Source organism: Ipomoea nil, unplaced genomic scaffold (assembly GCF_001879475.1).
Source record: "Ipomoea nil cultivar Tokyo-kokei standard unplaced genomic scaffold, Asagao_1.1 scaffold2827, whole genome shotgun sequence".
Taxonomy (NCBI): Eukaryota; Viridiplantae; Streptophyta; class Magnoliopsida; order Solanales; family Convolvulaceae; genus Ipomoea; species Ipomoea nil.
Window position 1 is genome coordinate 1,405,408 of NW_017619255.1, and position 27,771 is coordinate 1,433,178.

General features: G+C 31.4%; 3 protein-coding genes and 3 long non-coding RNA genes across 7 annotated transcripts; 3 read left to right on the forward strand and 3 right to left on the reverse strand.

Moving 5' to 3' along the window:
* Nucleotides 1–4,583: 4,583 nt before the first annotated feature.
* LOC109159449 lies at nucleotides 4,584–5,483 on the forward strand. The gene is made up of 2 exons (XR_002050572.1): nucleotides 4,584–4,624; nucleotides 5,174–5,483. It is a non-coding gene; the product is annotated as an uncharacterized LOC109159449 (long non-coding RNA).
* A 1,570-nt stretch (nucleotides 5,484–7,053) lies between these two features.
* LOC109159417 lies at nucleotides 7,054–8,080 on the reverse strand. Its single transcript, XM_019307530.1, has 5 exons — nucleotides 7,989–8,080; nucleotides 7,748–7,872; nucleotides 7,547–7,631; nucleotides 7,327–7,429; nucleotides 7,054–7,248 (listed from the first exon to the last, which is right to left on the reverse strand). Exons 1-5 carry the CDS (start codon nucleotides 8,078–8,080, stop codon nucleotides 7,054–7,056), a joined length of 600 nt encoding a protein of 199 aa, XP_019163075.1.
* Nucleotides 8,081–13,950: 5,870 nt separating this feature from the next.
* Nucleotides 13,951–14,844, forward strand: LOC109159446. 2 transcript variants are annotated; one of them, XR_002050568.1, is made up of 2 exons: nucleotides 13,951–13,984; nucleotides 14,535–14,844. It is a non-coding gene; the product is annotated as an uncharacterized LOC109159446 (long non-coding RNA). The 2 variants fall into 2 exon arrangements; XR_002050569.1 differs by having other exon boundaries at nucleotides 13,953–13,984; nucleotides 14,469–14,844.
* A 1,445-nt stretch (nucleotides 14,845–16,289) lies between these two features.
* On the reverse strand, nucleotides 16,290–18,128 carry LOC109159418. Its single transcript, XM_019307531.1, has 9 exons — nucleotides 17,976–18,128; nucleotides 17,771–17,824; nucleotides 17,553–17,673; nucleotides 17,371–17,467; nucleotides 17,155–17,258; nucleotides 16,933–17,017; nucleotides 16,749–16,815; nucleotides 16,347–16,634; nucleotides 16,290–16,295 (listed from the first exon to the last, which is right to left on the reverse strand). The coding sequence occupies exons 1-9, from the start codon at nucleotides 18,126–18,128 to the stop codon at nucleotides 16,290–16,292; spliced, it is 975 nt and encodes a 324-aa protein (XP_019163076.1).
* Nucleotides 18,129–23,586: 5,458 nt separating this feature from the next.
* Nucleotides 23,587–24,487, forward strand: LOC109159451. The gene is made up of 2 exons (XR_002050574.1): nucleotides 23,587–23,627; nucleotides 24,178–24,487. It is a non-coding gene; the product is annotated as an uncharacterized LOC109159451 (long non-coding RNA).
* A 1,433-nt stretch (nucleotides 24,488–25,920) lies between these two features.
* Nucleotides 25,921–27,771, reverse strand: LOC109159419 (replication factor A protein 1-like). The gene is made up of 8 exons (XM_019307532.1): nucleotides 27,619–27,771; nucleotides 27,193–27,466; nucleotides 27,006–27,102; nucleotides 26,765–26,889; nucleotides 26,564–26,648; nucleotides 26,380–26,446; nucleotides 25,978–26,265; nucleotides 25,921–25,926 (listed from the first exon to the last, which is right to left on the reverse strand). The coding sequence occupies exons 1-8, from the start codon at nucleotides 27,769–27,771 to the stop codon at nucleotides 25,921–25,923; spliced, it is 1,095 nt and encodes a 364-aa protein (XP_019163077.1).

Below are 27,771 nucleotides of genomic sequence, written 5' to 3' on the forward strand. Positions count from 1 at the left end.
CGAACCCTTCCTCATTCACTCATCGTCAGGGCACAGACTGAGGGGGCTTCTTGATGGGGAATATACCCCAGGTCCAAGCTCTCTGTACACTCCGTGCTCTCATTTTATAGTCGGGTCGGGGTCAAACGGTTCTAGTCCCGGTCTACGGGTCAAAGTCAAAGATAGCGGGTCAATCCTTGGGCCTATATAAGGGCCATTGACCCTCCTTTTTAGGGGGTTCTTGCCTCTCCACTCTCCATCTCTCTAAAGCACTCTCTATTAGAAAAAGGATTTTCTTAGGAATTGGGCGGGAAATTAAAGTTCAGGATTTTGTTTTTATATATAGTATAGGTTAGAATATGAATTGTATTACACTATTTTATAATAATAGAATAAGCATTTTAACTTAGAATTATAGTATGAATATGAAAGTAGAAAATAATATATTTTTATTAGAAAGAGAGATTTTTAAGCAATTGGGCGGGAAGTTAAAGTTCAAGATTTTGTTTTTATATATAGTATAGATGTGTGTGTGTAAACTGTAAAACTATGTTGATGCAAAAGGATTCAAACCCTTGACGTTTACTATTTCCAAACATGTGTTCTACCAACTAATCTAACTCATTTATTATTAGAGGTAATACCATCCGAGGTCCTCCGAGTATAGTGGTTTTGCCATATTTAGTCCTAAACTTTCAAATTGACCATATATGGTCCTACGACTTTCAAATTTAATAATTTGTGGTCCAAGTTAACCACTCATGGTCCTTCAATTATTAAATTTTAACCAACCATGGTCCTTTCAAGAGGATCACAACTGGTTAAGTTTTGAAACTCGAATGACCATGAGTGGTTAACTTGGACCACAAATGGTTAAATTTGAAAGTCGAAGGACCACAGATGGTCAATTTGAAAGTTTAGGACTAAACGTGGCAAAACCACTATACTCGGAGGACCTCAAACGATATTAAGTCTTTTGTTTAAAAGTTTTTTTTTATAGTAATACTAAAACTTGTACTATATGTTGGTCCCAAAAGTGTGGCGAGAAGTCTCGAGGGGGGGAGGGGGGGGTGAATAGAATTCCTCTAACTTTTTCACTTCTTTTTGCAAAACACACACAGCAAATAACACTTTGGTAATTTCAACTCTAAATAACAAGCATCAACAAGATAAACAACTTAGAGTGTGCAGCGGAAAAGGTAGCGGTAAAGTGTTATGCTTAAAAGTGCGGTGCTCAAAGAGAGATTCTAAACATGCAACACGTTAGAAACACTTTATATGGTTCAAGGATGATGTTCGTAAAGATTGGCTTGCATGCAAACGTGGGAACTATCAAACCCAGACAGATAAAGATATGCGATAAATCGTAAATGGGTTAGTTCGCTGTTAGAATAAGCATGCACAAAATATATGAGCAGTAAGTAAATAGAGAGAGAGATTTATAGTGGTTCAGAGATGGTGTAATTCTCCTAGTCCACTCTTCTCCTTTCACTCCAAGGAGGAAATTCACTATTCTTCGATCACCCAGATACAATAGTGAATAAGTGCCCAGTGACACTTCTCCGAGTGCTTCGCACAAAGCTACACTCCACCAAGGTTTTTCGCAAGCTCCTCTTGTTACTCCGCCTTCACGAGTACTTCGCACCAAACTGTACTCCTACACCACGAGAACTGCGCACAAAGCTACGCTCTCACAGGGTTTTCACAAGCTCCTCTTGTTACTCTACCCTTTACAACGAGTGCTACGCACAAAGCTACACTCCACCAGGGTTTTTCACTCTCTCTAGTTACTCCGCCCTCTTTCTACACTCAGTAGAGAATTTTACAAAGAGATAAAATTTTTCTCTCACTCAGACTTGAATTTAATCGTATATAGCTCAATATATCACTTGATGATTGATTGGATATTCTTTGCTGTAGAATTCGTATATTGCTTTTTTTCAAGTGCTTATTCAAGTGTTTTTGTCTTCAAGTCTGCTTGGGCAATTTATAGCCAAAGGAAAGCTATTTGCCCGTTGATCAACTTTCGATCTCGATCATCCATTTTGAATTGTAGTTGATCAAATAATATTGTCAACTTGATCTGAAATATTAGGTAGATGTCATTTCTCCTTTTGTCAGATGATTTGAATATTTTGCCCGTTGCCGTGTCTTGAATTTTGTAGCCTCCAAAATTTGAATAAGTTCGGCGTGGCAAGTTTGATATTTCTTGTCCTTCATAAATGCTCTGACATGTCAAGTTGATCAAATAATTTATCTGCTGATTCTTGCTTGAGTATAAAACAATTTCTCCGCGAATCAGCCTCCTTCGAGCGTCTCCGGTTCCACCGTAAAAACTTGATGTTCAGATGAAAATATATCAGATATTTTCTCCTTCATGATCCTTGTAAAATAATATACTGAGATCCTTGTAAAATAATATACTGGAACCTCTGTAAAAACTTCATAGTTGTTCTTGGTGAGATGCTCTGTTTTCGTTTTTAAGCTTGATCCACCATACTTGGTGTGTTTCTCCATCTGGTGCATGGCTCTTGTGAGACTTGTGCATTCTCCTTGGTTAGTCTCTAATTTACTTAGTCTCCAAACTTGGCTAGTCTCCAAGTGGTTAGTCTCCTTTAGCTAGTCTCCCTTTGGTAGCTAGCTAGTCTCCCATACGGTTGGGGTTAGTCTCCCATAAGGTTGGGGTTAGTCTCCCATACGGTGGAGCTAGTCTCCCAAGCAAGGTAAAAATACATCACTTGAGATTTGAACTTAGGAACACATGGTATAGCTCACACGCATTTCATCCAACACCTCTAGCATGGTTCTTGGTGACTTATCTGCATCATAATTGTGTTAAGCTATAATCCCGCTTAACTTCTTCAAATAAATTATGATTTCCAGACTTGTACATGGGTTGCATGATATGGGTGCACCATACTCCGTAGACTAAGACTGACTCAAATAGAATAAAAATGGGGACTACTTGATTTTTCAAAAATACATTCGGCTCATCAAAATTTACAATATAATCCTAACACTATATATACATATATACATACAAAGATTATATATGGGGTAGGGGTAGGGGTGGGGGGGGGGCAGCCGCCCCTACCCCCTTTGGCTCCGTCCTTGGGTAGCCCGAATTACTAAACCCGATAAATAACGTAAATAATGAGAGTATTTTAAAGAAGACAGAAAAGATAAGTAAAAAGGCTAAAATACCCGATTTATTTTACCTATTAATATTTTTCGGTGAGTTTTGGAGGGCAATTTGATTAGAGAGACCAAAATTGATAAAAATTGAATAGTTAAGGTACTAAATTGACAGTTTTAAAAGTCATGGATTGAAATTAACAAGACCTCAATAATTATAGGACCAAAAGTGAAATTAACTCCAAAGACATATCTTTCACATTTTCAATGGCCAAAAGAAACAAATCAACGGAGCAGAATATCATAGCTCAAAATATCCTCGTTGAATGCAAAAGGGTGTTAAACAGGGTGGAGGAATGGAATGTTTCTCTGATCTTGCGTGAACAAAATCGTGTTGCGGACGCATTAGGAGCCATATCCAAAAGTCTACCAAGAGGATTATAGCTCCTCGAAGTTCCGCCGGATGAGGTCAAGGCATTGCTTGAAGATGCCGAATGTGGAGTTCTGGCAGGGCGCCAAACCTTTATCTGATCAGTCGTTATATCGTGGACCGCGGTCAAAACGGCGCCGTTTCTTTAAGTAAAGAAATGAGCTGTTATAGTTAACGGAGTGCACATATTTGGTGTATTAATTATTAACTGATACTATGTATCTAAACCGATACTGCCTCACGTATTATTTTATATATTATCAACTGAAACTGCAATTCAATTGAAGTGAAACTGGTATCTAAACTGACATTACCTCACGTATTATTTTTATATTATCAACTAAAACTGCAATTGAATTGAAATGAAACTGCAGTATATATAAAATAAAATTGAATAACATTTCACATTTTTTAGTGTATATTGAGTAATGAAGCTGTAGTTATATCGAAATGATCATGTAGTTCTGTTTTAATGAAACTATGGTGTATATAAAATAAAATTAAATAACATTTTCACATATTTGGTGTTATAATTTCGAATGAAAATGTAGTTATATGATATGAAACTGTAGTTACATCGAAATGAAACTACAGTGTATACAAAATGAAACTGAATAACAGAGTTACTTTTTGCGAAATGGCGCGGAACGGCGCGAAACAGATGGCGTTTGTTTTCATTAAATAAAACGACGTCGTTTTGACGCGCGGTGCATAATCAATTATGCACCGCGGTGCACGATGTAATTTGCCCTAGCTGATTGAAATTGTATTTCGGTCTTGTGTGGTTCACCCCTCCATTAAATATTTTTTTAAAAAAAAACAAATCAAATTAAGTAAATATTATTATAGTTTAATTTTTACCATAAAAGAGAAAACAGTTAAAAAAAATAAAAAATAAATGTCATGACTTTTTCTCAGGTCCACACGTTTTTTAGTGGCAATGGTGATTTCTTCATTTCGATTCTCTAATATAGATTGACTTTTATATAATTTGTTATATATATAAATTGGAGTAATATATCATTGCTAATCTCTACCAGGGTATACATCTTAATATCGTATTGTGTTTCTATTCCAAAAGTAGCCTTCTTTCTCTACTACAATTTTTAATTCTTAATCTTTATATTTCAAATCTTGATTGTGTTGTTTTCTTTACTGCCCTCAATTTCGAATCCTTAATTCTTGCATTGTATTTCAGATCTAGATTGTGTTGTATTTTTTTTGTTTTTATGTTTCTCTACTACCATTTCGAATTCGCACCCTGCATTGTAATTTAAATGTAAATGATGTTCTATTCTTTTCGATTTTCATACTGCAATTTTGAATTCTTAATCCCTGCATTGTATTTTAGATTTATATTCTATTGTATTCTTTTCGTTTTCTCTGTTGCAATTTTGAATTCTTAATCCCTACACTCCGGATTTAGATTTTGTTGTATCATTTTCGGTTTCTGTATTGCAATTTTGAATTCTTAATTCATGCATTTCAGATTTAGATTGTGTTGTGTTGTATTCTTTTCAATTTCTCTTATGCAATTTTGAATTTTTAATCCATGCATTTCAGATTTAGATTGCTTGGAATTTGGATTCAATCAGTTAATTGGATTTAAAATTCTGCGCTTTTTTCCAGATTAAAGTTATGGTGAGCAACGATGAGCTGAGTGAGAGTCAGAGGCGTGCTAAATTGGAGGCGTAATACGACAAGTTGTATGCTTCTGTCATGAAAAGGAAAAGTTTGATTGACGAGATGCATGTCACTGTAGACGAGCTGACCCACAAAGCGGAGGAGACCAAAAAGGCTTTCGATCATGAGGTTAAGATGCTGGTGACTTTGGTGCACAAATTGTCTGATCAAATAATTGCTTTAAAGAAAATTGTTTTAAAGAAAAAATGTCAAATAGACCGTTGAATTTTTACATTTTATCTATACTAGTTTTTTACGCGCATATATAATTGAATGTTGAATTTGCCTATTTAAATAGGTAATTCTAAATTTATAAATGCAAGATAATATAGTCAAGATTGATTATAATTGTCAATAAAATAATTGTAATTGTCAATAAAATAATTGTATAGGTATGGTTAAACCAAATACGGGACATAAGGGAGGGCAACTAAAAATTAAGGCATAAAATATTAAATGTATACTAATATTGAAGAGCTAACTGCTGATTGCCAAACAAGGACATTGAGAGGTAGTTTTTGCACTTCAATTTGTTGTGTGATTCGAATACTCTTTTTGTCAATAAATCCCACAAGTAGTTAATTAATATGATTGGCTTAATTATATTTTTTTTAAACAATTATTATTGTTATTGTTATTATTATTATTATTATTATTATTATTAAATATATGTATCATTTGGTCATTTTACATGTTAATCTAAACAACTAATTGTTTTAAATATATTTTTACCAACTGTTGATATAATTCGCTGGTCAAATCCGCTAATATAATCCGTTACCGCTAATTGCTCATTGTCAAACAAGGACATTGTAAGGTAGTTCTCACTTCAATTTGTTGTGTGATTTGAATACTCTCTTTGCCAACAAATCTCTCAAGTAGTTAATATTATTGACTTTATTAATTATATATTTTTTTAATTTTTTAATGGTATTAATAAAATACTTGGTAAATAAATATATAGCTTATTTTGTATTATAACTTTGATATTTAATTTAAAAATAGTGCACAAAAAAAAAAGATAATAGACAATGTAGTGAATATAATCAATTGGTGAATTTGAATGTAAAGAATTTTTACGTTAGAGAAAAATAAAGACAATATAACTAATAAAAATTATTTCTCTTAATTAATTTATTGATAATGAATAATTTTTTTTTTAATAAAGACATTGTAGGGACAATGTAGCGAATATAATCAATTGATGCATTTGAATATAAAGAATTGTTATATTGGAGAAAAAATATAGACAATATAACTAATGACAATATTTCTCTTATTTAATTTATTGATAATGAATAATTTTTTTTGAATAAAGACATTGTAGACACATAATTCTAAACTAAAGAAATGCATATGTATTATTTTTTGTTGTAGCTACTAAATCATTATTTAATTTAATAAAAGTAAAATAGAGTACTAGTTATGCCAACTTTGATTGGGATGGGGTTCAAACCTAAGACCTTTGTTATTGAAATCAATGAGTAAGTTAATGGTGAACTAACAGAAATTAACGGAAAAAGATAATATTTAACAGAAAAGTTAACAGAAAATCATATTCATTAAGGATAAATTATGAAATCTTAAGGAAAAATTAAAATCTGATCAATCTGAGCCATTCATTTGATTAAAAAATTTGACCGCCATTTTTTCTACCCATTATCTGCTAAGTATTAGGGTTAGTTTAAATCTAAACTTTAAAACAGAAATATTTTTAAAAAAGGTTAATATTAGAAAATACCTGTTTGTACTTTTGATACAAAAGAGCAGTTGGAATTCCAACCAAATCAGCCACTTCACGATCCCAAAGCAGGAATGGTGCATCCTTAGTTTTGTCTAACCAAAATTTTATACCTTGTTGTACCTTCTTGATAGTGTTTTTCACACTTGTCACATACTAGGGACCCTTCAAATTCTTTGAGATTCTTGTTACAGCCAGGTTTCATGCAGGCCATGTAGTACCACTCACCTCTTGAAGCCTCTATAGCAATTATTTCAGCAGGAACAAAATACTGACCATCCTGTAATTTAGTTAGAGAAAATATGTTAAATATAAGATCAACAATTCAAATTACAAAAAATGCGTAGAGATAACTCACCCCTTGGATTTTATAGAGATCAAAAATTGTTGAGACAATTGTTTCACCCTTTTGGAAACTTTCAATCCCTGTTGACTTTGAGTGTAGAGTGCCAGTGCTGAAACTTTTTAGAGGGGTTTCTTCAACATTTAACATTCACAAAAGGAAGATTTTACAGAATATTGAAGTAGTTTATTTACCCTGCAAAATTTAAATATGTATGTGGGGTAAATAGTCTTACTTGGATCTGAAATCCTTGAACTCATCAAACTCCTCATTAAACCATAGCTTAGTAGCATCATATGATGATGTTATTCTAACCTCACCTACAAAAAAGTATGTAGTTACAATCTTACTTAAGTATGTATATGGGGTAAATAGTCTTATTTAGGTTCACATAGTGACACAAAATAGGAAATATGACTAAGCTTATAAAACTCACCATTAACCACCTTGGCCCTACAACACTGAATAGCTACAATCACTGGTTCCTTCGAATCAGAATTGTAATATGGCAGTAGAGAGTCCACATGAGAATCCCACAAGGTACACATCAAGTAATTGTCACTGTTTTTTGTAGGCATAAACAGTAATTACTCAGTTAAGTTAATAGATAAAATACATGTAGGATTTAAGCTAAATTTACTTCATCTAGACAGACTTCTAATAAAGTATAACCATACGCATTATCACATATTTGAAAGTCAATCAATTTTGCTGCTCTACCACCCACAATCTTGTCAACAGGATTATAAATCTCCACTACACGATCCATAACATCTGCAAAATATTTAAATAACATAAGAAGTTATATATATAAGATTAAGCAGTTTTTTTTTTTCATTGTAATAGGAAGAGTATAACAGTAGTACCAATGAGTTCTTTTTCATTTACTTCATTTGGATCTTTCAAAGAAACAAAACTGGTCAACCGAAACATATGCAGGGGAAACCCTTTAGAATTTATCAGTTTGACTTCTGTTTTGTAATTGAACTTAAGCATATATTTGTGTTGTGTGATCTTGTACATGTAATAATTTGTAACGGCATAATTTTTTTTTTTTTTATCTCATAGAGTTGTCCTTCTTTTATAACTTCTTTGTATTTTCTAACATCTATGTTCTGAATATTGGCATGTATATAATCTCCCTGCAAATAAGAAAGAAATAAAGCAATAATCAGTCCCATGACTTTATCATTTTTTGTACTGTTACTGGTATTTTTTGACTCTGTTCTACAGAATGAAGAACTAAGGATATAAACATGTCTCTGTTACAAATGCAGTAAAAAAAAATGTATTACCTGATCATCATGGAGCAAACACTCCATACTCTTGATGGTATTCCCTCCTCCCCTACTTTCAGGCACTACATACACCCTTACACAACGTACTCTAATACCTCTCAGTTTGTGTATAGGTTGGATATCTTTTACAGCAATAAAAAGGGAAGGAATCTTTAGAACTCTTTTGAAGATGGTTAATGGTGATGACAAGAACAGTTTCAATCTAGGACGAAATACATCTCTGATTTGTGCCTTTTATAGGCACAAATGAGATATTCAAATCACAAGAATCGAAGAGTTTTAGTGAGCATCCACAACATTGGAACACCAACTATTCATTAAATGTTAATGTTCATTTAATTCATTCGAATTTTTAAATTAACCTAATATTTTCTATTAGGTTTGTATTATTCCAAGGGGCTTGTAATAATTTCTCTGCGTATGTTTGTATCATTATCTGGTACAGGTAGGTTATACAGATAGAATATATATATATATATATATATATATAAATGCAGGAGAAAAATTATAGGACGAATTTGAATTATATTGTGGTCTTGAAAGGTCAGAAACGATTATAATTCTCTGACATTATATGCATTGGTATTCCCATGAGGGGTATAATGAAGGTAAAGAATCTAGCATTAATTAGCTGAATTATCATTAACGCATGGGAAATACACATCACAATGCATGAGCGGGAAAAATGTAATAGCAGTAACTTAAGCCAAAACGGCGTAGTATTAGGTGGGCGGGAAAATGAAAACTTCAGCAAGTTATTGTTTTATTATAGTTAGATTAGATTATGGTTATGAGTTTATGTGTATTATGTATTATGTATTATGTTAGATTATGTGTATTCTGTTATGAGTTTATGTGTATTATGTATTATGTTAGATTATGCGTATTCTGAGTTTATGTACATTCGAAACAGATAATTTTTTTTTTTGAATTTAACAATAGAAATGGGAAACAGGATTTCTAAAAAAAAACATGGTCAAAACGACGCCGTTGTGGTCAGGACGCACAATGCATTGTGCGCCCTGGTGCACGGTATAATTTGCCTATACTGAATGTTCACAATATATAAAATTGTGAACATTCCGTAGGTAAATTGTGAACATTTAATATATAAAAATAAAAATTGTGAACATTTAGTATATAAATTGTAGATTTTTGACCCCGGTTTCACCTTGCAAGGTGGACTCAAGTCCACATAATAATTTTCCATTAAATAACTAATACACTGGAATAGGCCGTTTTGTTGCAATGAGGAATTATGGAAGGAAAAAATTTGTAATTTTTTGAGAAAGGAATACGATAATAATAAAGTATGAATTCAAGTTTCATTGTTTAGTATGCATGAATAAAATTACTGTAAATTTCAATTATATTGTTTGGAGTATATGAGAATTTAAATGGAATAAAAAGTATAAAGATAAAAAAGTATAATGTGGTTTAAAAGTCATGGGGTATTAAAAAAGTTATGAACTTTTGTAAACTTTTTTTTTTTAATTTATTATTTTAGGACTTTTGTATATTTTTCCTTTTCAAATATAAATAGTTGAAATCCGACACGTAACTCCAAGATTTCAAATTTTTCTTTCTACCAATTCTGAATATTTTATCTCTCTATCTAAACTCTATTTTTTTTCTCCTTATTTAAACTCTATAAATCTTATACCTAAATTCGATAAATTTTTTTTTTCTTCATTATTCTATATTTTCTTCATAGCTAAACTCTACCACTTTTGTTTCCCTCCTAAACTTTACCATCTTTTTCTATAAATTCTACAGATTATTTTTTCTTCATTATTGCTCGTATATTTTGATTTTTATTTTTTCTACAAACTTTTTATCCTTATCTTCCAAACTTTTCTCTCTAACTTCTAAACTTTATCTATGAACTTTTTCTCCTCAAATACATTAACAAAGCAAATTTTTCATCTATCACCATCAAATTTTAGTATATGTTTCATAATATTCATATAAATACTTGTATATTGTGAGTTTTATTCATTTTTTGTTTATATTCGTAATATAATTTTTTTCCTTTTTTTTTTTTTAACAACAAGCTACTGCGAATAGCGAACTGTTGTTCGCAATACCAAATTGCTATTGCAAATAATAACTATTTTGCTTGATGCCTAAAAATATATGAGGTATAACTTTTAATATATTATGAATATTATATTTTTAATTTTTTTATTTTAAGCAACTATTAATTACATTTTTATATGTTTTATTTAAAAAATTTTGTTACGACGGATAAAAATAATAACGTTGAAAATGTTGGTGTGGGTGAAACTATAAAATAAGAAAAATTTAATGATATATTATAACATGTTTTGCAAGAAAATTATAAATGATAAGAATCAAAATCATTGAAAGTTTATAAATATGTATTGACACTAGTTATCGTTAGACTATCGGGTCTCCTAGTGTCCCCCGCTTGGGACTCTCGGTTCGTAAACTGAGTGCAAAAAGGGAGAAATCGCCTCGATCGCACGTAATCCGACTTTCCGGTCATACCTAAATCCAATACCATGATTGGTAAAGTTAGATCTCCCGATCGCAATTAATCCGTCCACTCGGTCATACCTAGCAATTCGATCATGGCTAGTTTCCCGATCGCTAGATCGGGAAAGATTCGACCTCTCGAATCATGTTGCAAAACCGACTCCTAGGTCGGGCAATCCCTTTCTTTAGTCCACCAGACTGCGTTTAGCATTGTGCTCTTTTTCCCTTGGCTAAAACTTTTTCCCACTGGTTTTTTATTAGCTTAAGGTTTTTAACGTGGCAACCAGCGTAGGTCGCAGACCGTGTAGTCAGCTTTTCCAGCCCGAACCCTTCCTCATTCACTCATCGTCAGGGCACAGACTGAGGGGGCTTCTTGATGGGGAATATACCCCGGGTTCAAGCTCTCCGTACACTCCGTGTTCTCATTTTATAGTCGGGTCGGGGTCAAACGGTTCTAGTCCTGGTCTACGGGTCAAAGTCAAAGATAGCGGGTCAATCCGTGAGCCTATATAAGGGCCATTGACCCTCCTTTTTAGGGGGTTCTGTCCTCTCCACTCTCCCTCTCTCTAAAGCACTCTCTGTTAGAAAGAGGATTTTTTTAGGAATTGGGCGGGAAGTTAAAGTTTAAGATTTTGTTTTTATATATAGTATAGGTTAGAATAGGAATTGTATTACACTATTTTATAATATTAGAATAAGCATTTTAACTTATAATTATAGTACGAATATGAAAGTACAAAACAATATATTTTTATTAGAAAGAGAGATTTTTAAGCAATTGGGCAGGAAGTTAAAGTTCAGGATTTTGTTTTTATATATAGTATAGATGTGTGTGTGTGAACTGTAAAACTATGTTGATGCAAAAGGATTCAAACCCTTGACCTTTACTATTTCCAAACATGTGTTCTACCAACTAATCTAACTCATTTATTATTAGAGGTAATACCATCCGAGGTCCTCCGAGTATAGTGGTTTTGCCATATTTAGTCCTAAACTTTCAAATTGACCATATATGGTCCTTCGACTTTCAAATTTAATCATTTGTGGTCCAAGTTAACCACTCATGGTCCTTCAATAATTAAAATTTAACCAACCATGGTCCTTTCAAGAGGATCACAACTGGTTAAGTTTTGAAACTCGAAGGACCATGAGTGGTTAACTTGGACCACAAATGGTTAAATTTGAAAGTCGAAGGACCACAGATGGTCAATTTGAAAGTTTAGGACTAAACGTGGCAAAACCCCTATACTCGGAGGACCTCAAACGATATTAACTCTTTTATTTAATATTTTTTTTATAGTAATAATAGAACTTGTACTATATATACATATATACATACAAAGATTATATATGGGGTAGGGGTGGGGTGAGGGGGGGGGGGGGGAGCTGCCCTTACCCCCTTTGGCTCCGTCCTTGGGTAGCCCGAATTACTAAACCCGATAAAGAACGTAAATAATGAGAGTATTTTAAAGAAGACAGAAAAGATAAGTAAAAAGGCTAAAATACCCGATTTATTTTACCTATTAATATTTTTCAGTGAGTTTTGCAGGGCAATTTGATCAGAGTGACCAAAATTGATAAAAATTGAATAGTTAAGATACTAAATTGACAGTTTTAAAAGTCATGGATTGAAATTAACAAGACCTCAATAATTATAGGACCAAAAGTGAAATTAACTACAAAGACATATCTTTCACATTTTCAATGGCCAAAAGAAACAAATCAACGGAGCAGAATATCATAGCTCAAAATATCCTCGTTGAATGCAAAAGGGTGTTAAGCAGGGTGGAGGAATGGAATGTTTCTCTGATCTTGCGTGAACAAAATCGTGTTGCGGACGCATTAGCAGCCATATCCAAAAGTCTACCAAGAGGATTATAGCTCCTCGAAGTTCTGCCGGATGAGGTCAAGGCATTGCTTGAAGATGCCGAATGTGGAGTTCTGGCAGGGCGCCAAACCTTTATCTGATCAGTTGTTAACGGAGTGCACATATTTGGTGTATTAATTATTAACTGATACTATGTATCTAAACCGATACTGCCTCACGTATTGTTTTATATATTATCAACTGAAACTGCAATTCAATTGAAGTGAAACTGATATCTAAACTGACATTACCTCACGTATTATTTTTATATTATCAACTAAAACTGCAATTGAATTGAAATGAAACTGCAGTATATATAAAATAAAATTGAATAACATTTCACATTTTTGAGTTTATATTGAGTAATGAAGCTGTAGTTATATCAAAATGATCATGTAGTTCTGTTTTAATGAAACTATGGTGTATATAAAATAAAATTAATTAATATTTTCACATATTTGGTGTTATAATATCGAATGAAAATGTAGTCATATGATATGAAACTGTAGTTACATCGAAATGAAACTACAGTGTATACAAAATGAAACTGAATAACAGAGTTACTTTTTACGAAATGGCGCGGAACGGCACGAAACAGATGGCGTTTGTTTTCATTAAATAAAACGACGTCGTTTTGACGCGCGGTGCATAATCAATTATGCACCGCGGTGCATGATATAATTTGCCCTAGCTGATTGAAATTGTATTTCGGTCTTGTATGGTTCACCCCTCCATTAAATATTTAAAAAAAAGTTAAATTAAGTAAATATTATTATAGTTTAATTTTTACCATAAAAGAGAAAACAGTTAAAAAAAAATAAAAAATAAATGTCATGACTTTTTCTCAGGTCCACACGTTTTTAGTGGCAATGGTGATTTCTTCATTTCGATTCTCTAATATAGATTGACTTTTATATAATTTGTTATATATATAAATTGGAGTAATATATCATTGCTAATCTCTACCAGGGTATACATCTTAATATCGTATTGTGTTTCTATTCCAAAAGTAGTCTTCTTTCTCTACTACAATTTTTAATTCTTAATCCTTATATTTCAAATCTAGATTGTGTTGTTTTCTTTACTGCCCTCAATTTTGAATCCTTAATTCTTGCATTGTATTTCAGATCTAGATTGTGTTGTATATATATATTTTTTTATGTTTCTCTACTACAATTTCGAATTCACACCCTGCATTGTAATTTAAATGTAAATGATGTTCTATTCTTTTCGATTTTCATACATCAATTTCAAATTCTTAATCCCTGCATTGTATTTTAGATTTAGATTCTATTGTATTCTTTTCGTTTTCTCTGTTGCAATTTTGAATTTTTAATCCCTACACTCCGGATTTAGATTTTGTTGTATCATTTTCGGTTTCTCTATTGCAATTTTGAATTCTTAATTCATGCATTTCAGATTTAGATTGTGTTGTGTTGTATTCTTTTCAATTTCTCTTATGCAATTTTGAATTTTTAATCCATGCATTTCAGATTTAGATTGCTTGGAATTTGGATTCAATCAGTTAATTGGATTTAAAATTCTGCCCTTTTTTCCAGATTAAAGTTATGGTGAGCAACGATGAGCTGAGTGAGAGTCAAAGGCGTGCTAAATTGGAGGCAGAATACGACAAGTTATATGCTTCTGTCATGAAAAGGAAAAGTTTGATTGACGAGATGCATGTCACTGTAGACGAGCTGACCCACAAAGCGGAGGAGACCAAAAAGGCTTTCGATCATGAGGTTAAGATGCTGGTGACTTTGGTGCACAAATTGTCTGATCAAATAATTGCTTTAAAGAAAATTGTTTTAAAGAAAAAATGTCAAATAGACCGTTGAATTTTTACATTTTATCTATACTAGTTTTTTACGCGCATATATAATTGAATGTTGAATTTGCCTATTTAAATAGGTAATTCTAAATTTATAAATGCAAGATAATATAGTCAAGATTGATTATAATTGTCAATAAAATAATTGTAATTGTCAATAAAATAATTGTATAGGTATGGTTGAAACCAAATACGGGACATAAGGGAGGGCAACTAAAAATTAAGGCATAAAATATTAAATGTATACTAATATTGAAGAGCTAACTGCTGATTGCCAAACAAGGACATTGAGAGGTAGTTTTTGCACTTCAATTTGTTGTGTGATTCGAATACTCTTTTTGTCAATAAATCCCACAAGTAGTTAATTAATATGATTGGCTTAATTATATTTTTTTTAAACAATTATTATTGTTATTATTATTGTTATTATTATTATTATTATTATTATTATTATTATTAAATATATGTATCATTTGGTCATTTTACATGTTAATCTAAACAACTAATTGTTTTAAATCTATTTTTACCAACTGTTGATATAATTCGCTGGTCAAATCCGCTACTATAATCCGTTACCGCTAACTGCTCATTGTCAAACAAGGACATTATAAGGTAGTTCTCACTTCAATTTGTTGTGTGATTTGAATACTTTCTTTGCCAACAAATCTCTCAAGTAGTTAATATTATTGACTTTATTAATTATATATTTTTTTAATTTTTTCATGGTATTAATAAAATACTTGGTAAATAAATATATAGCTTATTTTGTATTATAACTTTGATATTTAATTTAAAAATAGTGCACAAAAAAAAAGATAATAGACAATGTAGTGAATATAATCAATTGATGAATTTGAATGTAAAGAAATTTTTACGTTAGAGAAAAATAAAGACAATATAACTAATAAAAATTATTTCTCTTAATTAATTTATTGATAATGAATAATTTTTTTTTTAATAAAGACATTGTAGGGACAATGTAACGAATATAATCAATTGATGAATTTGAATATACAGAATTGTTATATTGGAGAAAAATAAAGACAATATAACTAATGAAATTATTTCTCTTATTTAATTTATTGATAATGAATAATTTTTTTTTTTTGAATAAAGACATAGTAGACACATAATTTTAAACTAAAGAAATGCATATGTATTATTTTTTGTTGTAGCTACTAAATCATTATTTAATTTAATAAAAGTAAAATAGAGTACTAATTATGCCAACTTTGATTGGGATGGGGTTCGAACCTAAGACCTTTGTTATTGAAATCAATGAGTAAGTTAATGGTGAACTAAACGAAATTAACGGAATAAAGTTAATATTTAACAGAAATGTTAACGGAAAATCATATTCATTAAGGATAAATTATGAAATCTTAAGGAAAAATTAAAATCTGATCAATCTGAGCCATTCATTTGATAAAAAAATTTGACCGCCATTTTTTCTACCCATTATCTGCTAAGTATTAGGGTTAGTTTAAATCTAAACTTTAAAACAGAAATATTTTTAAAAAAAGTTAATATTAGAAAATACCTGTTTGTACTTTTGATACAAAAGAGCAGTTGGAATGCCAACCAAATCAGCCACTTCACGATCCCAAAGCAGGAATGGTGCATCCTTAGTTTTGTCTAAAACTCTAACCAAAATTTTATACCTTGCTGTACCTTCTTGGTAGTGTTTTTCACACTTGTCACATACTAGGGACCCTTCAAATTCTTTGAGTTTCTTGTTACAGCCAGGTTTCATGCAGGCCATGTAGTACCACTCACCACTTGAAGCCTCTATAGCAATTATTTCAGCAGGAACAAAATACTGACCATCCTGTAATTTAGTTAGAGAAAATATGTTAAATATAAGATCAACAATTCAAATTACAAAAAATGCGTAGAGATAACTCACCCCTTGGATTTTATAGAGATAAAAAATTGTTGAGACAATTGTTTCACCCTTTTGGAAACTTTCAATCCCTGTTGACTGTGATTGTAGAGTGCCAGTGCCGAAACTTTTTAGAGGGGTTTCTTCAACTTTTAACATTCACAAAAGGAAGATTTTACAGAATATTGAAGTAGTTTACTTACCCTGCAAAATTTAAATATGTATGTGGGGTAAATAGTCTTACTTGAATCTGAAGTCCTTGAACTCATCAAACTCCTCATTAAACCATAGCTTAGTTGCATCATATGATGATGTTATTCTAACCTCACCTACAAAAAAGTATGTAGTTACAATCTTACTTAAGTATGTATATGGGGTAAATAGTCTTACTTAGGTTCACATAGTGACACAAAATAGGAAATATGACTAAGCTTATAAAACTCATCATTGACCACATTGGCCCTACAGCACTGAATAGCTACAATCACTGGTTCCTTCGAATCAGAATTGTAATATGGCAGTAGAGAGTCCACATGAGAATTCCACAAGGTACACATCAAGTAATTGTCACTGTTTTTTGTAGGCATAAACAGTAATTACTCAGTTAAGTTAATAAAATACATGTAGGATTTAAGCTAAATTTACTTCATCTAGACAGACTTCTAATAAAGTATAACCATACGCATTATCACATATTTGAAAGTCAATTAATTTTGCTGCTCTACCACCCACAATCTTGTCAACAGGATTATAAATCTCCACTACACGATCCATAACATCTGCAAAATATTTAAATAACATAAGTTATATATAAGATTAAGCAGTTTTTTTTTCATTGTAATAGGAAGAGTAGAACAGTAGTACCAATGAGTTCTTTTTCATTTACTTCATTTGGATCTTTCAAAGAAACAAAACTGCTCAACCGAAACATATGCAGGGAAAACCCTTTAGAATTTATCAGTTTGACTTCTGTTTTGTAATTGAACTTAAGCATATACTTGTATTGTGTGATCTTGTACATGTAATAATTTGTAATAGCATAATTTTTTTTTTATCTCATAGAGTTGTCCTTCTTTTATAACTTGTTTGTATTTTCTAACATCTGTGTTCTGAATATTGGCATGTATATAATCTCCCTGCAAATAAGAAAGAAATAAAGCAATAATCAGTCCCATGACTTTATCATTTTTTCTACTGTTACTTGTATTTTTTGACTCTATCTGCTGAATGAAGAACTAAGGATGTAAACATGTCTCTGTTACAAATGCAGTAAAAAAAATGTATTACCTGATCATCATGGAGCAAACACTCCATACTCTTGATGGTATTCCCTCCTCCCCTACTTTCAGGCACTACATATACCCTTACACAACGTACTCTAATACCTCTCAGTTTGTGTATAGGTTGGATATCTTTTACAGCAATAAAAAGGGAAGGCATCTTTAGAACTCTTTTGAAGATGGTTAATGGTGATGGCAAGAACAGTTTCAATCTAGGACGAAATATATCTCTGATTTGTGCCTTTTATAGGCACAGATGAGATATTCAAATCACAAGAATCGAAGAGTTTTTGTGAGCAGCCACAACATTGGAACACCAACTATTCATTAAATGTTAATGTTCATTTAATTCATTCGAATTTTTAAATTAACCTAATATTTTCTATTAGGTTTGTATTATCCCAAGGGGCTTGTAATAATTTCTCTGCGTATGTTTGTATCATTATCTGGTACAGGTAGGTTATACAGATAGAATATATATATATATATATATATATATATATATATATATATATATATATATATATATATATATATATATATATATATATATATAAAAGCAGGAGAAAAATTATAGGACGAATTTGAATTATATTGTGGTCTTGAAAGGTCAGAAACGATATAATTCTTTGACATTATATGCATTGGTATTCCCATGAGGGGTATAATGAAGGTAAAGAATCTTGCATTAATTAGCCGAATTATCATCAACGCATGGGAAATACACATCACAATGCATGAGCTGGAAAAATGTAATAGCAGTAACTTAAGCCAAAACGGTGTAGTATTAGGTGGGCGGGAAAATGAAAACTTCAGCAAGTTATTGCTTTATTATAGAGTTAGATTAAATTATGTTATGAGTTTATGTGTATTATGTATTATGTATTATGTTGGATTATGTGTATTCTGTTTTGAGTTTATGTGTATTATGTATTATGTTAGATTATGCGTATTCTGTTATGAGTTTATGTGTTTTCTGTTATGAGTTTATGTACATTCGAAACGGATAATTTTTTTTTTTGAACTTAACAATAGAAATGGGAAACATGATTTCTAAAAAAAAAACGTGGTCAAAACGACGCCTTTTGGTCAGGACGCACAATGCATTGTGCGCCCTGGTGCACGGTATAATTTGCCTATACTGAATGTTTACAACTTACATATTGAATGTTCACAATTCAAAATGTGAACATTTAATATATAAAATTGTGAACATTCCGTAGGTAAATTGTGAACATTTAATATATAAAAATAAAAATTGTGAACATTTAGTATATAAATTGTGGATTTTTGACCGCGGTTCCACCTTGCAAGGTGGACTCAAGTCCACATAATAATTTTCCATTAAATAACTAATACACTGGAATAGGCCGTTTGGTTGAAATGAAGAATTATGGAAGAAAAAAATTTGTAATTTTATGAGAAAGGAATACGATAATAATAAAGTATGAATTCAAGTTTCATTGTTTAGTATGTATGAATAAAATTACTGTAAATTTCAATTATACTGTTTGGTGTATATGAGAATTTAAATGGAATAAAAAGTATAAAGATAAAAAAGTCTAATGTGGTTTAAAAGTCATGGGCTATTAAAAAAGTTATGAACTTTTGTAAACTTTTTTATTTTTATGTTTATTTTATTTTAGGACTTTTGTATATTTTTCCTTTTCAAATATAAATAGTTGAAATCCGACACGTAACCCCAAGATTTCAAATTTTTCTTTCTACCAATTCTGAATATTTTATCTCTCTATCTAAACTCTATTTTTTTTCTCCCTATTTAAACTCTATAAATCTTATACCTAAATTCGATAAATTATTTTTTGTCATTATCCTATATTTTCTTCATAGCTAAACTCTACCACTTTTGTTTCCCTCCTAAACTTTACCATCTTTTTCTATAAATTCTACAGACTATTTTTTCTTCATTATTGCTCGTATATTTTGATTTTTATTTTTTCTACAAACTTTTTATCCTTATCTTCCAAACTTTTCTCTCTAACTTCTAAACTTTATCAATGAAATTTTTCTCTTCAAATACATTAACAAAGCAAATTTTTCATCTATCACCATCAAATTTTAGTATATTTTTCATAATATTCATATAAATACTTGTATATTGTGAGTTTTATTCTTTTATGTTTATATTCGTAATATAATTTTTTTCCTTTTTTTTTTAACAACAAGCTACTGCGAATAGCGAACTGTTGTTCACAATAGCAATTTTGCAAATAATAACTATTTTGCTTGATGCCTAACAATATATCAAGTATAACTTTTAATATATTATGAATATTATATTTTTAATTTTTTTATTTTAAGCAACTATTAATTACATTTTTATATGTTTTATTTAAAAAATTTTGTTACGACGGATAAAAATAATAACATTGAAAATGTTGGTGTGGGTGAAACTATAAAATAAGAAAATTTTAATGATATATTATAACATGTTTTGCAAGAAAATTATAAATGATAAGAATCAAAATCATTGAAAGTTTATAAATATGTATTCACACTAGTTATCGTTAGACCTTCGGGTCTCCTAGCGCCTTGCGCTTCCCGATCAAAGCGACCTACACGGTCTTGCTATCGTTAGACCATCGGGTCTCCTAGTATCCCCCGCTTGGAACTCTCGGTTCGTAAACTGAGTGCAAAAAGGGAGAAATCGCCTCGATCGCACGTAATCCGACTTTCTGGTCATACCTAAATCCAATACCATGATTGGTAAAGTTAGATCTCCCGATCGCAATTAATCCGTCCAATCGGTCATACCTAGCAATTCGATCATGGCTAGTTTCCCGATCGCTAGATCGGGAAAGATTCGACCTCTCGAATCATGTTGTAAAACCGACCCCTAGGTCGGGTAATCCCTTTCTTTAGTCCACCAGACTGCGTTTAGCATTGTGCTCTTTTTCCCTTGGCTAAAACTTTTTCCCACTAGTTTTTTATTAGTTTAAGGTTTTTAACGAGGCAACCAGCGTAGGTCGCAGACCGTTTTTAGTCAGTTTTTCCAGCCCGAACCCTTCCTCATTCACTCAACGTCAGGGCACAGACTGAGGGGGCTTCTTGATGGGGAATATACCCCCGGGTTCAAGCTCTCCGTACACTCCGTGCTCTCATTTTATAGTCGGGTCGGGGTCAAACGGTTCTAGTCCCGGTCTACGGGTCAAAGTCAAAGATAGCGGGTCAATCCTTGGGCCTATATAAGGGCCATTGACCCTCCTTCTTAGGGGGTTCTTTCCTCTCCACTCTCCCTCTCTCTAAAGCACTCGCTATTAGAAAGAGGATTTTTTTAGGAATTGGGCGGGAAGTTAAAGTTCAGGATTTTGTTTTTATATATAGTATAGGTTAGAATAGGAATTGTATTACACTATTTTATAATATTAGAATAAGCATTTTAACTTAGAATTATAGTACGAATATGAAAGTAGAAAATAATATATTTTTATTAGAAAGAGAGATTTTTAAGCAATTGGGCGGGAAGTTAAAGTTCAAGATTTTGTTTTTATATATAGTATAGATGTGTGTGTGTAAACTCTAAAACTATGTTGATGCAAAAGGATTCAAACCCTTGACGTTTACTATTTCCAAACATGTGTTCTACCAACTAATCTAACTCATTTATTATTAGAGGTAATACCATCCGAGGTCCTCCGAGTATAGTGGTTTTGCCATATTTAGTCCTAAACTTTCAAATTGACCATATATGGTCCTACGACTTTCAAATTTAATCATTTGTGGTCCAAGTTAACCACTCATGGTCCTTCAATTATTAAAATTTAACCAACCATGGTCCTTTCAAGGGATCACAACTGGTTAAGTTTTGAAACTCGAAGGACCATGAGTGGTTAACTTGGACCACAAATGGTTAAATTTGAAAGTCGAAGGACCACAGATGGTCAATTTGAAAGTTTATGGACTAAACGTGGCAAAACCCCTATACTCGGAGGACCTCAAACGATATTAACTCTTTTATTTAATAGTATTTTTTATAGTAATACTAAAACTTGTACTATATATACATATATACATACAAAGATTATATATGGGGTAGGGGTGGGGTGGGGGGGGAGCTGCCCCTACCCCCCTTTGCTCCGTCCATTGGGTAGCCCGAATTACTAAACCCGATAAAGAACGTAAATAATGAGAGTATTTTAAAGAAGACAGAAAAGATAAGTAAAAAGGCTAAAATACCCGATTTATTTTACCTATTAATATTTTTCAGTGAGTTTTGCAGGGCAATTTGATCAGAGTGACCAAAATTGATAAAAATTGAATAGTTAAGATACTAAATTGACAGTTTTAAAAGTCATGGATTGAAATTAACAAGACCTCAATAATTATAGGACCAAAAGTGAAATTAACTTCCAAAGACATATCTTTCACATTTTCAATGGCCAAAAGAAACAAATCAACGGAGCAGAATATCATAGCTCAAAATATCCTCATTGAATGCAAAAGGGTGTTAAGCAGGGTGGAGGAATGGAATGTTTCTCTGATCTTGCGTGAACAAAATCGTGTTGCGGACGCATTAGCAGCCATATTCCAAAAGTCTACCAAGAGGATTATAGCTCCTCGAAGTTCCGCCGGATGAGGTCAAGGCATTGCTTGAAGATGCCGAATGTGGAGTTCTGGCAGGGCGCCAAACCTTTATCTGATCAGTCGTTATATCGTGGACCGCGGTGCACGTACACCGCGGTCAAAAGGGCGCCGTTTCTTTAAGTAAAGAAACGACGCGCTGTTATAGTTAACGGAGTGCACATATTTGGTGTATTAATTATTAACTGATACTATGTATCTAAACCGATACTGTCTCACGTATTATTTTATATATTATCAACTGAAACTGCAATTCAATTGAAGTGAAACTGATATCAAAACTGACATTACCTCACGTATTATTTTTATATTATCAACTAAAACTGCAATTGAATTGAAATGAAACTGCAGTATATATAAAATAAAATTGAATAACATTTCACATTTTTAGTGTATATTGAGTAATGAAGCTGTAGTTATATCGAAAATGATCATGTAGTTCTCTTTTAATGAAACTATGGTGTATATAAAATAAAATTAAATAACATTTTCACATATTTGGTGTTATAATTTCGAATGAAAATGTAGTTATATGATATGAAACTGTCGTTACATCGAAATGAAACTACAGTGTATACAAAATGAAACTGAATAACAGAGTTACTTTTTGCGAAATGACGCAGAACGGCACGAAACAGATGGCGTTTGTTTTCATTAAATAAAACGACGTCGTTTTGACGCGCGGTGCATAATCAATTACGCACCGCGGTGCACGATGTAATTTGCCCTAGCTGATTGAAATTGTATTTCGGTCTTGTGTGGTTCACCCCTCCATTAAATATTTTTTTTAAAAAAAACAAATCAAATTAAGTAAATATTATTATAGTTTAATTTTTACCATAAAAGAGAAAACAGTTAAAAAAAATAAAAAATAAATGTCATGACTTTTTCTCAGGTCCACACGTTTTTTAGTGGCAATGGTGATTTCTTCATTTCGATTCTCTAATATAGATTGACTTTTATATAATTTGTTATATATATAAATTGGAGTAATATATCATTGCTAATCTCTACCAGGGTATACATCTTAATATCGTATTGTGTTTCTATTCCAAAAGTAGCCTTCTTTCTCTACTACAATTTTTAATTCTTAATCTTTATATTTCAAATCTAGATTGTGTTGTTTTCTTTACTTCCCTCAATTTCGAATCCTTAATTCTTGCATTGTATTTCAGATCTAAATTGTGTTGTATTTTTTTTGTTTTTATGTTTCTCTACTACCATTTCGAATTCGCACCCTGCATTGTAATTTAAATGTAAATGATGTTCTATTCTTTTCGATTTTCATACATCAATTTCAAATTCTTAATCCCTGCATTGTATTTTAGATTTAGATTCTATTGTATTCTTTTCGTTTTCTCTGTTGCAATTTTGAATTCTTAATCCCTTACACTCCGGATTTAGATTTTGTTGTATCATTTTCGGTTTCTCTATTGCAATTTTGAATTCTTAATTCATGCATTTCAGATTTAGATTGTGTTGTGTTGTATTCTTTTCAATTTCTCTTATGCAATTTTGAATTTTTAATCCATGCATTTCAGATTTAGATTGCTTGGAATTTGGATTCAATCAGTTAATTGGATTTAAAATTCTGCCATTTTTTCCAGATTAAAGTTATGGTGAGCAACGATGAGCTGAGTGAGAGTCAGAGGCGTGCTAAATTGGAGGCGGAATACGACAAGTTGTATGCTTCTGTCATGAAAAGGAAAAGTTTGATTGACGAAATGCATGTCACTGTAGACGAGCTGACCCACAAAGCGGAGGAGACCAAAAAGGCTTTTGATCATGAGGTTAAGATGCTGGTGACTTTGGTGCACAAATTGTCTGATCAAATAATTGCTTTAAAGAAAATTGTTTTAAAGAAAAAATGTCAAATAGACCGTTGAATTTTTACATTTTATCTATACTAGTTTTTTACGCGCATATATAATTGAATGTTGAATTTGCCTATTTAAATAGGTAATTCTAAATTTATGAATGCAAGATAATATAGTCAAGATTGATTATAATTGTCAATAAAATAATTGTAATTGTCAATAAAATAATTGTATAGGTATGGTTGAAACCAAATACGGGACATAAGGGAAGGCAACTAAAAATTAAGGCATAAAATATTAAATGTATACTAATATTGAAGAGCTAACTGCTGATTGCCAAACAAGGACATTGAGAGGTAGTTTTCTACTTCAATTTGTTGTGTGATTCGAATACTCTTTTTGTCAATAAATCCTCCAAGTAGTTAATTAATATGATTGGCTTAATTATATTTTTTTAAACAATTATTACTGTTATTGTTATTATTGTTATTATTATTATTATTATTATTATTATTAAATATATGTATCATTTGGTCATTTTACATGTTAATCTAAACAATTAAATTGTTTTAAATTTATTTTTACCAACTGTTGATATAATTCGCTGGTCAAATCCGCTAATATAATCCGTTACCGCTAACTGCTCATTGTCAAACAAGGACATTGTAGGGTAGTTCTCACTTCAATTTGTTGTGTGATTTGGATACTTTCTTTGCCAACAAATCTCTCAAGTAGTTAATATTATTGACTTTATTAATTATATATTTTTTTAATTTTTTCACGGTATTAATAAAATACTTGGTAAATAAATATATAGCTTATTTTGTATTATAACTTTGATATTTAATTTAAAAATAGTGCACAAAAAAAAAATAATAGACAATGTAGTGAATATAATCAATTGATGAATTTGAATGTAAATAATTTTTACGTTAGAGAAAAATAAAGGCAATATAACTAATAAAAATTATTTCTCTTAATTAATTTATTGATAATGAATAATTTTTTTTTAATAAAGACATTGTAGGGACAATGTAGCGAATATAATCAATTGATGAATTTGAATATAAAGAATTGTTATATTGGAGAAAAATAAAGACAATATAACTAATGAAATTATTTCTTTTATTTAATTTATTGATAATGAATAATTTTTTTTTGAATAAAGACATTGTAGACACATAATTCTAAATTAAAGAAATGCATATGTATTATTTTTTGTTGTAGCTACTAAATCATTATTTAATTTAATAAAAGTAAAATAGAGTACTAATTATGCCAACTTTGATTGGGATGGGGTTCGAACCTAAGACCTTTGTTATTGAAATCAATGAGTAAGTTAATGGTGAACTAACATAAATTAACGGAAAAATGTAATATTTAACAGAAAAGTTAACGGAAAATCATATTCATTAAGGATAAATTATGAAATCTTAAGGAAAAATTAAATCTGATCAATCTGAGCCATTCATTTGATTAAAAAATTTGACCGCCATTTTTTCTACCCATTATCTGCTAAGTATTAGGGTTAGTTTAAATCTAAACTTTAAAACAGAAATATTTTAAAAAAAGGTTAATATTAGAAAATACCTGTTTGTACTTTTGATACAAAAGAGCAGTTGGAATGCCAACCAAATCAGCCACTTCACGATCCCAAAGCAGGAATGGTGCATCCTTAGTTTTGTCTAAAACTCTAACCAAAATTTTATACCTTGCTGTACCTTCTTGGTAGTGTTTTTCACACTTGTCACATACTAGGGACCCTTCAGATTCTTTGAGTTTCTTGTTACAGCCAGGTCTCATGCAGGCCATGTAGTACCACTCACCTCTTGAAGCCTCTATAGCAATTATTTCAGCAGGAACAAAATACTGACCATCCTGTAATTTAGTTAGAGAAAATATGTTAAATATAAGATCAACAATTCAAATTACAAAAAATGTGTAGAGATAACTCACCCCTTGGATTTTATAGAGATAAAAAATTATTGAGACAATTGTTTCACCCTTTTGGAAACGTTCAATCCCTGTTGACTGTGAGTGTAGAGTGCCAGTGCCGAAACTTTTTAGAGGGGTTTCTTCAACTTTTAACATTCACAAAAGGAAGATTTTACAGAATATTGAAGTAGTTTACTTACCCTGCAAAATTTAAATATGTATGTGGGGTAAATAGTCTTACTTGGATCTGAAGTCCTTGAACTCATCAAACTCCTCATTAAACCATAGCTTAGTTGCATCATATGATGATGTTATTCTAACCTCACCTACAAAAAAGTATGTAGTTACAATCTTACTTAAGTATGTATATGGGGTAAATAGTCTTACTTAGGTTCACATAGTGACACAAAATAGGAAATATGACTAAGCTTATAAAACTCACCATTGACCACATTGGCCCTACAGCACTGAATAGCTACAATCACTGGTTCCTTCGAATCAGAATTGTAATATGGCAGTAGAGAGTCCACATGAGAATCCCACAAGGTACACATCAAGTAATTGTCACTGTTTTTTGTAGGCATAAACAGTAATTACTCAGTTAAGTTAATAGATAAAATACATGTAGGATTTAAGCTAAATTTACTTCATCTAGACAGACTTCTAATAAAGTATAACCATACGCATTATCACATATTTGAAAGTCAATCAATTTTGCTGCTCTACCACCCACAATCTTGTCAACAGGATTATAGATCTCCACTACACGATCCATAACATCTGCAAAATATTTAAATAACATAAGAAGTTATATATAAGATTAAGCAGTTTTTTTTTTTCATTGTAATAGGAAGAGTAGAACAGTAGTACCAATGAGTTCTTTTTCATTTACTTCATTTGGATCTTTCAAAGAAACAAAACTGGTCAACCGAAACATATGCAGGGGAAACCCTTTAGAATTTATCAGTTTGACTTCTGTTTTGTAATTGAACTTAAGCATATATTTGTGTTGTGTGATCTTGTACATGTAATAATTTGTAACAGCATAAATTTTTTTTTTTATCTCATAGAGTTGTCCTTCTTTTATAACTTCTTTGTATTTTCTAACATCTGTGTTCTGAATATTGACATGTACATAATCTCCCTGCAAATAAGAAAGAAATAAAGCAATAATCAGTCCCATGACTTTATCATTTTTTCTACTGTTACTGGTATTTTTTTACTCTATCTGCAGAATGAAGAACTAAGGATGTAAACATGTCTCTGTTACAAATGCAGTAAAAAAAAATGTATTACCTGATCATCATGGAGAAAACACTCCATACTCTTGATGGTATTCCCTCCTCCCCTACTTTCAGGCACTACATACACCCTTACACAACGTACTCTAACACCTCTCAGTTTGTGTATAGGTTGGATATCTTTTACAGCAATAAAAAGGGAAGGCAT

Coding starts and splice junctions, on each gene's coding strand:
- LOC109159419 (XM_019307532.1), bottom strand. CDS start 27,771: ATGCCTTCCCTTTTTATTGCTGTAAAAGATATCCAACCTATACACAAA. Junction 27,467..27,618: donor GTTTTCTCCATGATGATCAG/GTAATACATTTT, acceptor TCTTATTTGCAG/GGAGATTATGTACATGTCAA. Junction 26,649..26,764: donor TAGGGCCAATGTGGTCAATG/GTGAGTTTTATA, acceptor ACTTTTTTGTAG/GTGAGGTTAGAATAACATCA.
- LOC109159417 (XM_019307530.1), bottom strand. CDS start 8,080: ATGGATCGTGTAGTGGAGATTTATAATCCTGTTGACAAGATTGTGGGT. Junction 7,873..7,988: donor TTTCAAATATGTGATAATGC/GTATGGTTATAC, acceptor TACAAAAAACAG/TGACAATTACTTGATGTGTA. Junction 7,249..7,326: donor ATCTCTATAAAATCCAAGGG/GTGAGTTATCTC, acceptor ACTAAATTACAG/GATGGTCAGTATTTTGTTCC.
- LOC109159418 (XM_019307531.1), bottom strand. CDS start 18,128: ATGCCTTCCCTTTTTATTGCTGTAAAAGATATCCAACCTATACACAAA. Junction 17,468..17,552: donor AAATGAAAAAGAACTCATTG/GTACTACTGTTC, acceptor AATATTTTGCAG/ATGTTATGGATCGTGTAGTG. Junction 17,018..17,154: donor GATTGTAGCTATTCAGTGCT/GTAGGGCCAATG, acceptor ACTTTTTTGTAG/GTGAGGTTAGAATAACATCA.